This window comes from Heptranchias perlo, unplaced genomic scaffold, assembly GCF_035084215.1.
Source record: "Heptranchias perlo isolate sHepPer1 unplaced genomic scaffold, sHepPer1.hap1 HAP1_SCAFFOLD_537, whole genome shotgun sequence".
Classification (NCBI taxonomy): domain Eukaryota; kingdom Metazoa; phylum Chordata; class Chondrichthyes; order Hexanchiformes; family Hexanchidae; genus Heptranchias; species Heptranchias perlo.
This window is the reverse complement of record NW_027139556.1, coordinates 17,506-33,191: the sequence shown is the minus strand read 5'-3', so window position 1 is coordinate 33,191 and position 15,686 is coordinate 17,506. Positions and strand designations below refer to the sequence as shown.

The 15,686-nt window shown below is 51.5% G+C and overlaps 1 protein-coding gene across 1 annotated transcript in view; it reads left to right on the top strand.

Moving 5' to 3' along the window:
* Positions 1-15,686, top strand: part of LOC137315128 (prickle planar cell polarity protein 3-like) — a gene marked incomplete at its 3' end in the record, with an annotated part of 141,712 nt that overhangs the window by 109,537 nt on the left and 16,489 nt on the right. Inside the window, 2 exon segments of the mRNA XM_067980033.1 lie at positions 2,810-2,993; positions 10,748-10,861. Coding sequence (XP_067836134.1) covers positions 2,810-2,993; positions 10,748-10,861 — 298 coding nt within the window.

The window sequence follows — 15,686 nt, the reverse complement described above, 5'->3', positions numbered from 1 at the left end:
CTCTCTCCCCTTCTCTCTCGCTCCCCATCTCTCTCCCCTTCTCTCTCGCTCCCCTTCTCTCTCGCTCCCCATCTCTCTCCCCTTCTCTCTCACTCCCCATCTCTCTCACTCCCCATCTCTCTCGCTCCCCATCTCTCTCGCTCCCCATCTCTCTCTCTCCCCTTCTCTCTCGCTCCCCATCTCTCTCCCCTTCTCTCTCGCTCCCCTTCTCTCTCGCTCCCCATCTCTCTCCCCTTCTCTCTCTCTCCCCTTCTCTCTCGCTCCCCATCTCTCTCTCTCCCCTTCTCTCTCATTCCCCTTCTCTCTCTCTCCCCTTCTCTCTCTCTCCCCATCTCTCTCGCTCCCCATCTCTCTCGCTCCCCTTCTCTCTCGTTCCCCATCACTCTCACTCCCCTTCTCTCTCATTCCCCATCTCTCTCTCTCCCCTTCTCTCTCGCTCCCCATCTCTCTCTCTCCCCTTCTCTCTCTCTCCCCTTCTCTCTCGCTCCCCTTCTCTCTCTCTCCCCTTCTCTCTCGCTCCCCATCTTTCTCATTCCCCTTCTCTCTCGCTCCCCTTCTCTCTCGCTCCCCATCTCTCTCTCTCCCCATCTCTCTCGCGCCCCATCTCTCTCTCTCCACATCTCTCTCGCTCCCCATCTCTCTCACTCCCCTTCTCTCTCATTCCCCTTCTCTCTCTCTCCCCTTCTCTCTCGCTCCCCTTCAATCTCTCTCCCCTTCTCTCTCGCTCCCCTTCTCTCTCGCTCTCCATCTCTCTCGCTCCCCTTCTCTCTCATTCCCCTTCTCTCTCTCTCCCCTTCTCTCTCGCTCCCCTTCTCTCTCTCTCCCCTTCTCTCTCGCTCCCCATCTCTCTCTCTCCCCATCTCTCTCGCTCCCATCTCTCTCTCTCCCCATCTCTCTCGCTCCCCATCTCTCTCGCTCCCCTTCTCTCTCTCTCCCCTTCTCTCTCGCTCCCCATCTCTCTCGCTCCCCTTCTCTCTCGCTCCCCATCTCTCTCATTCCCCTTCTCTCTCTCTCCCCTTCTCTCTCACTCCCCTTCTCTCTCGCTCCCCATCTCTCTCGCTCCCCTTCTCTCTCACTCCCCTTCTCTCTCAGTCCCCATCTCTCTCGCTCCCCTTCTCTCTCACTCCCCTTCTCTCTCAGTCCCCTTCTCTCTCACTCCCCATCTCTCTCACTCCCCATCTCTCTCGCTCCCCTTCTCTCTCGCTCCCCATCTCTCTCGCTCCCCATCTCTCTCACTCCCCATCTCTCTCACTCCCCTTCTCTCTCACTCCCCATATCTCTCACTCCCCTACTCTCTCTCTCCCCTTCTCTCTCACTCCCCATCTCTCTCACTCCCCATCTCTCTCACTCCCCATCTCTCTCATACACCTTCTCTCTCACTCCCCTTCTCTCTCACTCCCCATCTCTCTCACACTCCTTGTCCCTCACTCCCCATCTCTCTCACTCCCCATCTCTCTGACTCCCCATCTCTCTGACTCCCCATCTCTCTGACTCCCCATCTCTCTCACTCCCCTTCTCTCTCACTCCCCATCTCTCTCCCCCTTTCTCTCCCCTTTCTTTCCCCCTTTCTCTCCCCTCTTTTTTCCCCCTCTCTCTCTCCCCCTCTCTCTCTCCCCTCCTTTCTCTCCCCATTCTCTCTCCCTTTCTCTCCCCTCTCTCCTCCCATTCTCCCCCATTCTCTCCCCTTTTCTCTCTCCCTTTCTCTCCCCTCTCTCTCCTCCCATTCTCCCCCATTCTCTCCCCTCTTTCTCTCCTCCCATTCTCTCCACCCATTCTTTCCCCCTTTCTTTCCCCACTTTCTCTCCTCCCACTCTCCTCCCACTCTCCCCCCATTCTCTCCCCTTTCTCTCCCCCTCCATTCTCTCCTCCCTTTCTCCCCCTTTCTCTCCCCCTTTCTCTCCCCCTTTCTCTCACCCTTTCTCTCCCCCATTCTCTCCCCTTTCTCTCCCCCTCCATTCTCTCCTCCCTTTCTCCCCCATTCTCTCCCCCCATTCTCTCCCCCTCTCTCTCCCCATCCTCTCCCCATTTTTTTCTCCCTCCATTCTCTCCCCCCTTTTTCTCTCCCTCCACTCTCTCCCCCCTTTCTCTCCCCCCTTTATCTCCCTCTTTCTCTCCCCCCTTTCTCTCCCCATCCTCTCCCCCTTTCTCTCCCCCCATTTCTCTCTCCCACTTTCTCTCCCCCTTTCTCTCCCCTTTCTCTCTCCCCCATTCTCTCCCCATCCTCTCCCCCTTTCTCTCCCCCCATTCTCTCCCCCTTTCTCTCCCCACCCTCTCCCCCTTTCTCTCCCCCATCCTCTTCCCCTTTTGCTCCCCATTCTCTCCCCCCTTTTCTCCCCCTTTCTCTCTCCCCCCTTTTCTCCCCCTTTCTCTCTCCCCCCATTCTTTCCCCCATTCTCTCCCCCCTTTCTCTCTCCCTTTCTCTCTCTCTCCCCATCCTCTCCCCCTTTCTCTCCCCCCATTCTCTCCCCCATTCTCTCCCCATCCTCTCCCCCTTTCTCTCCCCCCATTCTCTCCCCCTTTCTCTCCCCACCCTCTCCCCCTTTCTCTCCCCCCATCCTCTTCCCCTTTTGCTCCCCATTCTCTCCCCCCTATTCTCCCCCTTTCTCTCTCCCCCCTTTTCTCCCCCTTTCTCCCTCCCCCCATTCTTTCCCCCATTCTCTCCCCCCTGGAAGTTTTAATGACATTAAACCCAAGTTATCTCTGCAATTAATCTCCCCGGGAAATACCCATCCACTGAGTGACGACTCTCCTCTCTCCCTCCACCCTCCCCGACTCCCCGCCCCCATTCCCCCCCCCCCGCTTTCTGCAGAAAGATCTGCCTTTGCTGCAAGTGCCCTCGGGAGGACCATGCAGTCCAGGCCCTGCCCACGGAGATGGAGAAGCTGGTCTACAAGATGGTGAGCGACTTTCAACGCCATTCGATCTCGGACGATGACTCGGGCTGCGCCTTGGAGGAATACGCCTGGGTCCCGCCGGGCCTAAAACCCGATCAGGTCAGAACTCTGGGCCCGGGATGCGGCCTGCCCTCCCCGTCCCGTCTCTGGGAAACTTTGCGCGCTCCACGTCGAGCCTGTGGCGCGGCGGCCATTTTGAGCTCCCGCCAACGGGAGGGAGACGATTGGCCGGTTGGCTTTTCTTTAATGGTAGCCGTCGGAAAATGACCGTGTCGTTCCTCTCCTCCATTTCAGTTGCTTCCCGAAGTCCCGTTCACCCCCCGCTGAGCTCGCTGACCGACATTGGCTCCCGGTCCGGCAATGCCTCCATTTTAAAATTCTCATCCTCGTCTTCAAATCCCTCCATGGCCCTCGCCCCCCTCCCTAACCCTGTAACCTCCTCCAGCCCCTACGACCAACAACAAACACCAACCTGCATTTATATAGCGCCTTTAACGTAGTAAAACGTCCCCAAGGCCCTTCCCAGGAGCGTAAATCAGACAAAATTTGACTCCGAGTCACATAAGGAGATATTAGGACAGGTGACCAAAAGCTCGGTCAAAGAGGGAGGTTTTAAGGAGTGTCTTAAAGGAGGAGAGAGAGAGGCGGAGAGGTTTAGGGAGGGAATTCCAGAGCTTAGGGCCGAGGCGGCTGAAGGCACGGCCGCCAATGGCGGAGCGATGGGAATCGGGGGATGGACAAGAGGCCGGAATTGGAGGAGCGCAGAGATCCGGGAGGGTCGTAGGGGCTGGAGGAGGTTACAGAGATCGGGAGGGGGGTGCGAGGGCCATGGAGGGATTTGAAAACGAGGTTGAGAATTTTAAAATCGAGGCGTTGCCGGACTGGGAGCCGATGTCGGTCAGCGAGCACCAGGGGGGTGATGGGTGAACGGGACTCGGTGCGAGTCAGGGTACGGGGGGGGCAGCAGAGTTTTGGATGAGCTGGAGTTTACGGAGGGTGGGAGATGGGAGGCCGACCAGGAGAGCATTGGGACAGTCGAGTCTGGAGGTAACCCTGGGAGTGTTTGATGGGACTGTGTAGAGGGAGCTTTACTCTGTATCTAACCCTGTACCTGCCCTGGGAGTGTTTGATGGGACAGTGTAGAGGGAGCTTTACTCTGTATCTAACCCTGTACCTGCCCTGGGAGTGTTTGATGGGACAGTGTAGAGGGAGCTTTACTCTGTATCTAACCCTGTACCTGCCCTGGGAGTGTTTGATGGGACAGTGTAGAGGGAGCTTTACTCTGTATCTAACCCTGTACCTGCCCTGGGAGTGTTTGATGGGACAGTGTAGAGGGAGCTTTACTCTGTATCTAACCCTGTACCTGCACTGGGAGTGTTTGATGGGACAGTGTAGAGGGAGCTTTACTCTGTATCTAACCCTGTACCTGCCCTGGGAGTGTTTGATGGGGACAGTGTAGAGGGAGCTTTACTCTGTATCTAACCCTGTACCTGCCCTGGGAGTGTTTGATGGGACAGTGTAGAGGGAGCTTTACTCTGTATCTAACCCTGTACCTGCCCTGGGAGTGTTTGATGGGACAGTGTAGAGGGAGCTTTACTCTGTATCTAACCCTGTACCTGCCCCGGGAGTGTTTGATGGGACAGTGTAGAGGGAGCTTTACTCTGTATCTAACCCTGTACCTGCCCTGGGAGTGTTTGATGAGACAGTGTAGAGGGAGCTTTACTCTGTATCTAACCCTGTACCTGCCCTGGGAGTGTTTGATGGGACAGTGTAGAGGGAGCTTTACTCTGTATCTCACCCTGTACCTGCCCCGGGAGTGTTTGATGGGACAGTGTGGAGGGTTAACGGAAGGGCCGGCTGCAATTGTAACCTGGCAATTTTTGGCGATGTCTGGAGAACGGAGAAGTCACTGGGCCCAGAAGTAGAGGCCAGGCCTGTGACTCGCTCTGCCATTGTGTTTCCTTTTGGATCGCACTGTCCCTGGCACAGGGCCAATGGCAGCTTGGCTCTGAGCCACCTGCCTCACTCAAAACAACCAGTCTGTCAGCTCACGGAAGGCCTGCAGGCCCCTCACCATAGCAACGGCCTAAATTCAGGCGGGCCGACTCCAAAGGCCGGCCCTGTTACCCAGCGTCTGAGCCGGGGAACAAGGGGAGGGTGGAGTTCGTTTAAAATGTGCCAAAGACAAGATTAATCTTTCAAACGGTGTTTGGAGCCAGAAATTGAATACAAAATCCACCTGTAAATGTTTAATCAGCTCGTGCACTCGACTGACACATCTCCAATGGCAACAAACGACTGAATTTTAACTGTACACTGACTGGTGTCTCTCAGTCCCTCTCTCTCAGGGAGATATCTGTACACTGACTGGTGTCTCTCAGTCCCCTCTCTCAGGGAGATATCTGTACACTGACTGGTGTCTCTCAGTCCCTCTCCCTCAGGGAGATATCTGTACACTGACTGGTGTCTCTCAGTCCCTCTCTCTCAGGGAGATATCTGTACACTGACTGGTGTCTCTCAGTCCCTCTCCCTCAGGGAGATATCTGTACACTGACTGGTGTCTCTCAGTCCCTCTCTCTCAGGGAGATATCTGTACACTGACTGGTGTCTCCCAGTCCCTCTCCCTCAGGGAGATATCTGTACACTGACTGGTGTCTCTCAGTCCCTCTCTCTCAGGGAGATATCTGTACACTGACTGGTGTCTCTCAGTCCCCTCTCTCTCAGGGAGATATCTGTACACTGACTGGTGTCTCTCAGTCCCTCTCCCTCAGGGTGATATCTGTACACTGACTGGTGTCTCAGTCCCCTCTCTCTCAGGGAGATATCTGTACACTGACTGGTGTCTCTCAGTCCCTCTCCCTCAGGGTGATATCTGTACACTGACTGGTGTCTCAGTCCCCTCTCTCTCAGGGAGATATCTGTACACTGACTGGTGTCTCTCAGTCCCTCTCTCTCAGGGAGATATCTGTACACTGACTGGTGTCTCTCAGTCCCTCTCTCTCAGGGTGATATCTGTACACTGACTGGTGTCTCTCAGTCCCTCTCCCTCAGGGTGATATCTGTACACTGACTGGTGTCTCTCAGTCCCTCTCCCTCAGGGAGATATCTGTACACTGACTGGTGTCTCAGTCCCCTCTCTCTCAGGGAGATATCTGTACACTGACTGGTGTCTCTCAGTCCCTCTCTCAGGGAGATATCTGTACACTGACTGGTGTCTCTCAGTCCCTCTCTCTCAGGGAGATATCTGTACACTGACTGGTGTCTCTCAGTCCCTCTCTCAGGGAGATATCTGTACACTGACTGGTGTCTCTCAGTCCCTCTCTCTCAGGGAGATATCTGTACACTGACTGGTGTCTCTCAGTCCCTCTCTCTCAGGGAGATATCTGTACACTGACTGGTGTCTCTCAGTCCCCTCTCTCTCAGGGAGATATCTGTACACTGACTGGTGTCTCTCAGTCCCCTCTCTCTCAGGGAGATATCTGTACACTGACTGGTGTCTCTCAGTCCCTCTCTCTCAGGGAGATATCTGTACACTGACTGGTGTCTCTCAGTCCCTCTCTCTCAGGGAGATATCTGTACACTGACTGGTGTCTCTCAGTCCCCTCTCTCTCAGGGAGATATCTGTACACTGACTGGTGTCTCTCAGTCCCTCTCCCTCAGGGAGATATCTGTACACTGACTGGTGTCTCTCAGTCCCTCTCCCTCAGGGAGATATCCGTACACTGACTGGTGTCTCTCAGTCCCCTCTCCCTCAGGGAGATATCTGTACACTGACTGGTGTCTCTCAGTCCCCTCTCCCTCAGGGAGATATCTGTACACTGACTGGTGTCTCTCAGTCCCCTCTCTCTCAGGGAGATATCTGTACACTGACTGGTGTCTCTCAGTCCCTCTCCCTCAGGGAGATATCTGTACACTGACTGGTGTCTCTCAGTCCCCTCTCTCTCAGGGAGATATCTGTACACTGACTGGTGTCTCTCAGTCCCTCTCTCTCAGGGAGATATCTGTACACTGACTGGTGTCTCTCAGTCCCTCTCTCTCAGGGAGATATCTGTACACTGACTGACTGGTGTGTCTCAGTCCCCTCTCTCTCAGGGAGATATCTGTACACTGACTGGTGTCTCTCAGTCTCTCTCTCAGGGAGATATCTGTACACTGACTGGTGTCTCTCAGTCCTCTCTCTCTCAGGGAGATATCTGTACACTTACTGGTGTCTGTCAGTCCCTCTCTCTCAGGGAGATATCTGTACACTGACTGGTGTCTCTCAGTCCCTCTCTCTCACGGAGATATCTGTACACTGACTGGTGTCTCTCAGTCCCCTCTCCCTCAGGGAGATATCTGTACACTGACTGGTGTCTCTCAGTCCCTCTCTCTCACGGAGATATCTGTACACTGACTGGTGTCTCTCAGTCCCCTCTCCCTCAGGGAGATATCTGTACACTGACTGGTGTCTCTCAGTCCCTCTCTCTCAGGGAGATATCTGTACACTGACTGGTGTCTCTCAGTCCCTCTCTCTCAGGGACATATCTGTACACTGACTGGTGTCTCTCAGTCCCTCTTCCTCAGGGAGATATCTGTACACTGACTGGTGTCTCTCAGTCCCTCTTCCTCAGGGAGATATCTGTACACTGACTGGTGTCTCTCAGTCCCTCTCTCTCAGGGAGATATCTGTACACTGACTGGTGTCTCTCAGTCCCTCTCTCTCAGGGAGATATCTGTGCACTGACTGGTGTCTCCCAGTCCCTCTCTCTCAGGGAGATATCTGTACACTGACTGGTGTCTCTCAGTCCCCTCTCTCAGGGAGATATCTGTACACTGACTGGTGTCCCTCAGTCCCTCTCTCTCAGGGAGATATTTGTACACTGACTGGTGTCTCTCAGTCCCTCTCCCTCAGGGAGATATCTGTACACTGACTGGTGTCTCTCAGTCCCTCTCTCTCAGGGAGATATCTGTACACTGACTGGTGTCTCTCAGTCCCCTCTCTCAGGGAGATATCTGTACACTGACTGGTGTCTCTCAGTCCCTCTCCCTCAGGGAGATATCTGTACACTGACTGGTGTCTCTCAGTCCCTCTCCCTCAGGGAGATATCTGTACACTGACTGGTGTCTCTCAGTCCCCTCTCTCTCAGGGAGATATCTGTACACTGACTGGTGTGTCTCAGTCCCTCTCCCTCAGGGTGATATCTGTACACTGACTGGTGTCTCAGTCCCCCCTCTCTCAGGGAGATATCTGTACACTGACTGGTGTCTCTCAGTCCCTCTCCCTCAGGGTGATATCTGTACACTGACTGGTGTCTCAGTCCCCTCTCTCTCAGGGAGATATCTGTACACTGACTGGTGTCTCTCAGTCCCTCTCTCTCAGGGAGATATCTGTACACTGACTGGTGTCTCTCAGTCCCTCTCTCTCAGGGTGATATCTGTACACTGACTGGTGTCTCTCAGTCCCTCTCCCTCAGGGTGATATCTGTACACTGACTGGTGTCTCTCAGTCCCTCTCCCTCAGGGAGATATCTGTACACTGACTGGTGTCTCAGTCCCCTCTCTCTCAGGGAGATATCTGTACACTGACTGGTGTCTCTCAGTCCCTCTCTCAGGGAGATATCTGTACACTGACTGGTGTCTCTCAGTCCCTCTCTCTCAGGGAGATATCTGTACACTGACTGGTGTCTCTCAGTCCCTCTCTCAGGGAGATATCTGTACACTGACTGGTGTCTCTCAGTCCCTCTCTCTCAGGGAGATATCTGTACACTGACTGGTGTCTCTCAGTCCCTCTCTCTCAGGGAGATATCTGTACACTGACTGGTGTCTCTCAGTCCCCTCTCTCTCAGGGAGATATCTGTACACTGACTGGTGTCTCTCAGTCCCCTCTCTCTCAGGGAGATATCTGTACACTGACTGGTGTCTCTCAGTCCCTCTCTCTCAGGGAGATATCTGTACACTGACTGGTGTCTCTCAGTCCCTCTCTCTCAGGGAGATATCTGTACACTGACTGGTGTCTCTCAGTCCCCTCTCTCTCAGGGAGATATCTGTACACTGACTGGTGTCTCTCAGTCCCTCTCCCTCAGGGAGATATCTGTACACTGACTGGTGTCTCTCAGTCCCTCTCCCTCAGGGAGATATCCGTACACTGACTGGTGTCTCTCAGTCCCCTCTCCCTCAGGGAGATATCTGTACACTGACTGGTGTCTCTCAGTCCCCTCTCCCTCAGGGAGATATCTGTACACTGACTGGTGTCTCTCAGTCCCCTCTCTCTCAGGGAGATATCTGTACACTGACTGGTGTCTCTCAGTCCCTCTCCCTCAGGGAGATATCTGTACACTGACTGGTGTCTCTCAGTCCCCTCTCTCTCAGGGAGATATCTGTACACTGACTGGTGTCTCTCAGTCCCTCTCTCTCAGGGAGATATCTGTACACTGACTGGTGTCTCTCAGTCCCTCTCTCTCAGGGAGATATCTGTACACTGACTGACTGGTGTGTCTCAGTCCCCTCTCTCTCAGGGAGATATCTGTACACTGACTGGTGTCTCTCAGTCTCTCTCTCAGGGAGATATCTGTACACTGACTGGTGTCTCTCAGTCCTCTCTCTCTCAGGGAGATATCTGTACACTTACTGGTGTCTGTCAGTCCCTCTCTCTCAGGGAGATATCTGTACACTGACTGGTGTCTCTCAGTCCCTCTCTCTCACGGAGATATCTGTACACTGACTGGTGTCTCTCAGTCCCCTCTCCCTCAGGGAGATATCTGTACACTGACTGGTGTCTCTCAGTCCCTCTCTCTCAGGGAGATATCTGTACACTGACTGGTGTCTCTCAGTCCCTCTCTCTCAGGGAGATATCTGTGCACTGACTGGTGTCTCCCAGTCCCTCTCTCTCAGGGAGATATCTGTACACTGACTGGTGTCTCTCAGTCCCCTCTCTCAGGGAGATATCTGTACACTGACTGGTGTCCCTCAGTCCCTCTCTCTCAGGGAGATATTTGTACACTGACTGGTGTCTCTCAGTCCCTCTCCCTCAGGGAGATATCTGTACACTGACTGGTGTCTCTCAGTCCCTCTCTCTCAGGGAGATATCTGTACACTGACTGGTGTCTCTCAGTCCCCTCTCTCAGGGAGATATCTGTACACTGACTGGTGTCTCTCAGTCCCTCTCCCTCAGGGAGATATCTGTACACTGACTGGTGTCTCTCAGTCCCTCTCCCTCAGGGAGATATCTGTACACTGACTGGTGTCTCTCAGTCCCTCTCCCTCAGGGAGATATCTGTACACTGACTGGTGTCTCTCAGTCCCCTCTCCCTCAGGGAGATATCTGTACACTGACTGGTGTCTCTCAGTCCCTCTCTCTCAGGGAGATATCTGTACACTGACTGGTGTCTCTCAGTCCCTCTCTCTCAGGGAGATATCTGTACACTGACTGGTGTCTCTCAGTCCCTCTCTCTCAGGGAGATATCTGTACACTGACTGGTGTCTCTCAGTCCCCTCTCTCTCAGGGAGATATCTGTACACTGACTGGTGTCTCTCAGTCCCCTCTCTCTCTCAGGGAGATATCTGTACACTGACTGGTGTCTCTCAGTCCCTCTCTCTCAGGGAGATATCTTACACTAACTCATGGTACTGAGGTCCCCGTGAGACTCATGCTGGCTCCCGACTCAGTTTGAGTTGGATGACGGGACCAGTTGGATTCGATTGGAATGGTTTGGATGGAGTCTGTCGCTGGTTGAGTTGTCGATGGGTTTGGTTTGGATGGGACGGTGTTCTGGTATGTTTGGGTTCGATGAGTTTGTGGGGAATGGTGGGAGAGATGGTGACAGTGAGCACCCAGAACTTCCAAGTCTAATTGTTGATTGCTTGGTGACCTCCAGGTCTATGAGTACTTCAGCTGCCTACCAGAAGAGAAGGTGCCATACGTGAACAGTCCGGGGGAGAGATACAGAACGAAGCAACTCCTCCAGCAATTACCCGCACATGACAGTGAGGTAAGTTATCAGATTTCCCGGAGTGAATTTTCAGGGGTTTATTTCTAGAATAACTGATACCCGGGAGTGAGTTACAGACTGGAATCTAATCGAGGTGTTCGGGGGGGTTTATATATAGAATAACAGATACCTGGGAGTGAGTTACAGACTGGAATCTAATCGAGGGGTTCGGGGGGGTTTATATACAGAATAACAGATACCCGGGAGTGAGTTACAGACTGGAATCTAATCGAGGGGTTCGGGGGAGTTTATATATAGAATAACAGATACCCGGGAGTGAGTTACAGACTGGAATCTAATCGAGGGGTTCGGGGGGTTTATATATAGAATAACAGATACCCGGGAGTGAGTTACAGGCTGGAATCTAATCGAGGGGTTCGGGGGGTTTATATATAGAATAACAGATACCCGGGAGTGAGTTACAGACTGGAATCTAATCGAGGGGTTCGGGGGGTTTATATATAGAATAACAGATACCCGGGAGTGAGTTACAGGCTGGAATCTAATCGAGGGGTTCGGGGGGTTTATATATAGAATAACAGATACCCGGGAGTGAGTTACAGGCTGGAATCTAATCGAGGGGTTCGGGAGGGTTTATATACAGAATAACAGATACCCGGGAGTGAGTTACAGACTGGAATCTAATCGAGGGGTTCGGGGGGTTTATATATAGAATAACAGATACCCGGGAGTGAGTTACAGACTGGAATCTAATCGAGGGGTTCGGGAGGGGTTTATATATAGAATAACAGATACCCGGGAGTGAGTTACAGACTGGAATCGAATCGAGGGGTTCGGGGGGTTTATATATAGAATAACAGATACCCGGGAGTGAGTTACAGGCTGGAATCTAATCGAGGGGTTCGGTGGGGTTTATATATAGAATAACAGATACCCGGGAGTGAGTTACAGACTGGAATCTAATCGAGGTGTTCGGGGGGTTTATATATAGAATAACAGATACCCGGGAGTGAGTTACAGGCTGGAATCTAATCGAGGGGTTCGGGGGGTTTATATATAGAATAACAGATACCCGGGAGTGAGTTACAGACTGGAATCTAATCGAGGTGTTCGGGGGGGTTTATATATAGAATAACAGATACCCGGGAGTGAGTTACAGACTGGAATCTAATCGAGGTGTTCGGGGGGGTTTCTATATAGAATAACAGATACCCGGGAGTGAGTTACAGGCTGGAATCGAATCGAGGGGTTCGGGGGGGTTTATATATAGAATAACAGTTACCCGGGAGTGAGTTACAGGCTGGAATCTAATCGAGGGGTTCGGGGGGGGTTATATATGGAATAACAGATACCCGGGAGTGAGTTACAGGCTGGAATCTAATCGAGGGGTTCGGGGGGTTTATATATAGAATAACAGATACCCGGGAGTGAGTTACAGGCTGGAATCTAATCGAGCGGTTCGGGGGGTTTATATACAGAATAACAGATACCCGGGAGTCAGTTACAGACTGGAATCTAATCGAGGGGTTCGGGGGGGTTTATATATAGAATAACAGATACCCGGGAGTGAGTTACAGACTGGAATCTAATCGAGGGGTTCGGGGGGTTTATATATAGAATAACAGATACCCGGGAGTGAGTTACAGACTGGAATCTAATCGAGGGGTTCGGGGGGTTTATATATAGAATAACAGATACCCGGGAGTGAGTTACAGACTGGAATCTAATCGAGGGGTTCGGGGGGGTTTATATATAGAATAACAGATACCCGGGAGTGAGTTACAGACTGGAATCTAATCGAGGGGTTCGGGGGGGTTTATATATAGAATAACAGATACCCGGGAGTCAGTTACAGACTGGAATCTAATCGAGGGGTTCGGGGGGTTTATATATAGAATAACAGATACCCGGGAGTGAGTTACAGACTGGAATCTAATCGAGGGGTTCGGGGGGTTTATATATAGAATAACAGATACCCGGGAGTGAGTTACAGGCTGGAATCTAATCGAGGGGTTCGGGGGGTTTATATATAGAATAACAGATACCCAGGAGTCAGTTACAGGCTGGAATCTAATCGAGGGGTTCGGGGGGTTTATATATAGAATAACAGATACCCGGGAGTGAGTTACAGGCTGGAATCTAATCGAGGGGTTCGGGGGGTTTATATATAGAATAACAGATACCCGGGAGTGAGTTACAGGCTGGAATCTAATCGAGGGGTTCGGGGAGGTTTATATATAGAATAACAGATACCCGGGAGTGAGTTACAGACTGGAATCTAATCGAGAGGTTCGGTGGGGTTTATTTATCGAATAACAGATACCCGGGAGTGAGTTACAGGCTGGAATCTAATCGAGGGGTTCGGGGGGGGGTTTATATATAGAATAACAGATACCCGGGAGTGAGTTACAGACTGGAATCTAATCGAGGGGTTCGGGGGGTTTATATATAGAATAACAGATACCCGGGAGTGAGTTACAGGCTGGAATCTAATCGAGGGGTTCGGGGGTTTATATATAGAATAACAGATACCCGGGAGTGAGTTACAGGCTGGAATCTAATCGAGGGGTTCGGGGGGGGGGTTTATATATAGAATAACAGATACCCAGGGAGTGAGTTACAGACTGGAATCTAATCGAGGGGTTCGGGGGTTTTATATATAGAATAACAGATACCCGGGAGTGAGTTACAGGCTGGAATCTAATCGAGGGGTTCGGGGGGGTTTATATATAGAATAACAGATACCCGGGAGTGAGTTACAGACTGGAATCTAATCGAGGGGTTCGGGGGGTTTATATATAGAATAACAGATACCCGGGAGTGAGTTCCAGACTGGAATCTAATCGAGGGGTTCGGGGGGGTTTATATATAGAATAACAGATACCCGGGAGTGAGTTACAGACTGGAATCTAATCGAGGGGTTCGGGGGATTTATATACAGAATAACAGATACCCGGGAGTGAGTTACAGACTGGAATCTAATCGAGGGGTTCGGTGGGTTTATATATAGAATAACAGATACCCGGGAGTGAGTTACAGACTGGAATCTAATCGAGGGGTTCGGGGGATTTATATACAGAATAACAGATACCCGGGATTGAGTTACAGACTGGAATCTAATCGAGGGGTTCGGTGGGTTTATATATAGAATAACAGATACCCGGGAGTGAGTTACAGACTGGAATCTAATCGAGGGGTTCGGGGGATTTATATACAGAATAACAGATACCCGGGATTGAGTTACAGACTGGAATCTAATCGAGGGGTTCGGTGGGTTTATATATAGAATAACAGATACCCGGGAGTGAGTTACAGGCTGGAATCTAATCGAGGGGTTCGGGGGGTTTATATATAGAATAACAGATACCCGGGAGTGAGTTACAGGCTGGAATCTAATCGAGGGGTTCGGGGGGTTTATATATAGAATAACAGATACCCGGGAGTGAGTTACAGACTGGAATCTAATCGAGGGGTTCGGGGGGTTTATATATAGAATAACAGATACCCGGGAGTGAGTTACAGACTGGAATCTAATCGAGGGGTTCGGGGGAGTTTATATATAGAATAACAGATACCCGGGAGTGAGTTACAGACTGGAATCTAATCGAGGGGTTCGGTGGGTTTATATATAGAATAACAGATACCCGGGAGTGAGTTACAGGCTGGAATCTAATCGAGGGGTTCGGGGGGGTTTATATAGAGAATAACAGATACCCGGGAGTGAGTTACAGGCTGGAATCTAATCGAGGGGTTCGGGGGGGTTTATATATAGAATAACAGATACCCGGGAGTGAGTTACAGGCTGGAATCAAATCGAGGGGTTCGGGGGGTTTATATATAGAATAACAGATACCCGGGAGTGAGTTACAGGCTGGAATCAAATCGAGGGGTTCGGGGGGTTGATATATAGAATAACAGATACCCGGGAGTGAGTTACAGGCTGGAATCTAATCGAGGGGTTCGGGGGGTTTATATATAGAATAACAGATACCCGGGAGTGAGTTACAGACTGGAATCTAATCGAGGGGTTCGGGAGGGTTTATATATAGAATAACAGATACCCGGGAGTGAGTTACAGACTGGAATCTAATCGAGGGGTTCGGGGGGTTTATATATCGAATAACAGATACCCGGGAGTGAGTTACAGACTGGAATCTAATCGAGGGGTTCGGTGGGGTTTATATATAGAATAACAGATACCCGGGAGTGAGTTACAGATTGGAATCTAATCGAGGGGTTCGGGGGGTTTATATATAGAATAACAGATACCCGGGAGTGAGTTACAGACTGGAATCTAATCGAGGGGTTCGGGGGGTTTATATATAGAATAACAGATACCCGGGAGTGAGTTACAGACTGGAATCTAATCGAGGGGTTCGGGGGGTTTATATATGGAGTAACAGATACCCGGGAGTGAGTTACAGGCTGGAATCTAATCGAGGGGTTCGGGGGGTTTATATGTAGAATAACAGATTCCCGGGAGTGAGTTGCAGGCTGGAATCTAATCGAGGGGTTCGGGGGGGTTTATATATAGAATAACAGATACCCGGGAGTGAGTTACAGACTGGAATCTAATCGAGGGGTTCGGGGGGTTTATATATGGAGTAACAGATACCCGGGAGTGAGTTACAGGCTGGAATCTAATCGAGGGGTTCGGGGGGTTTATATATAGAATAACAGATACCCGGGAGTGAGTTACAGACTGGAATCTAATCGAGGGGTTCGGGGGGTTTATATGTAGAATAACAGATACCCGGGAGTGAGTTGCAGACTGGAATCTAATCGAGGGGTTCGGGGGGTTTATATATAGAATAACAGATACCCGGGAGTGAGTTGCAGACTGGAATCTAATCGAGGGGTTCGG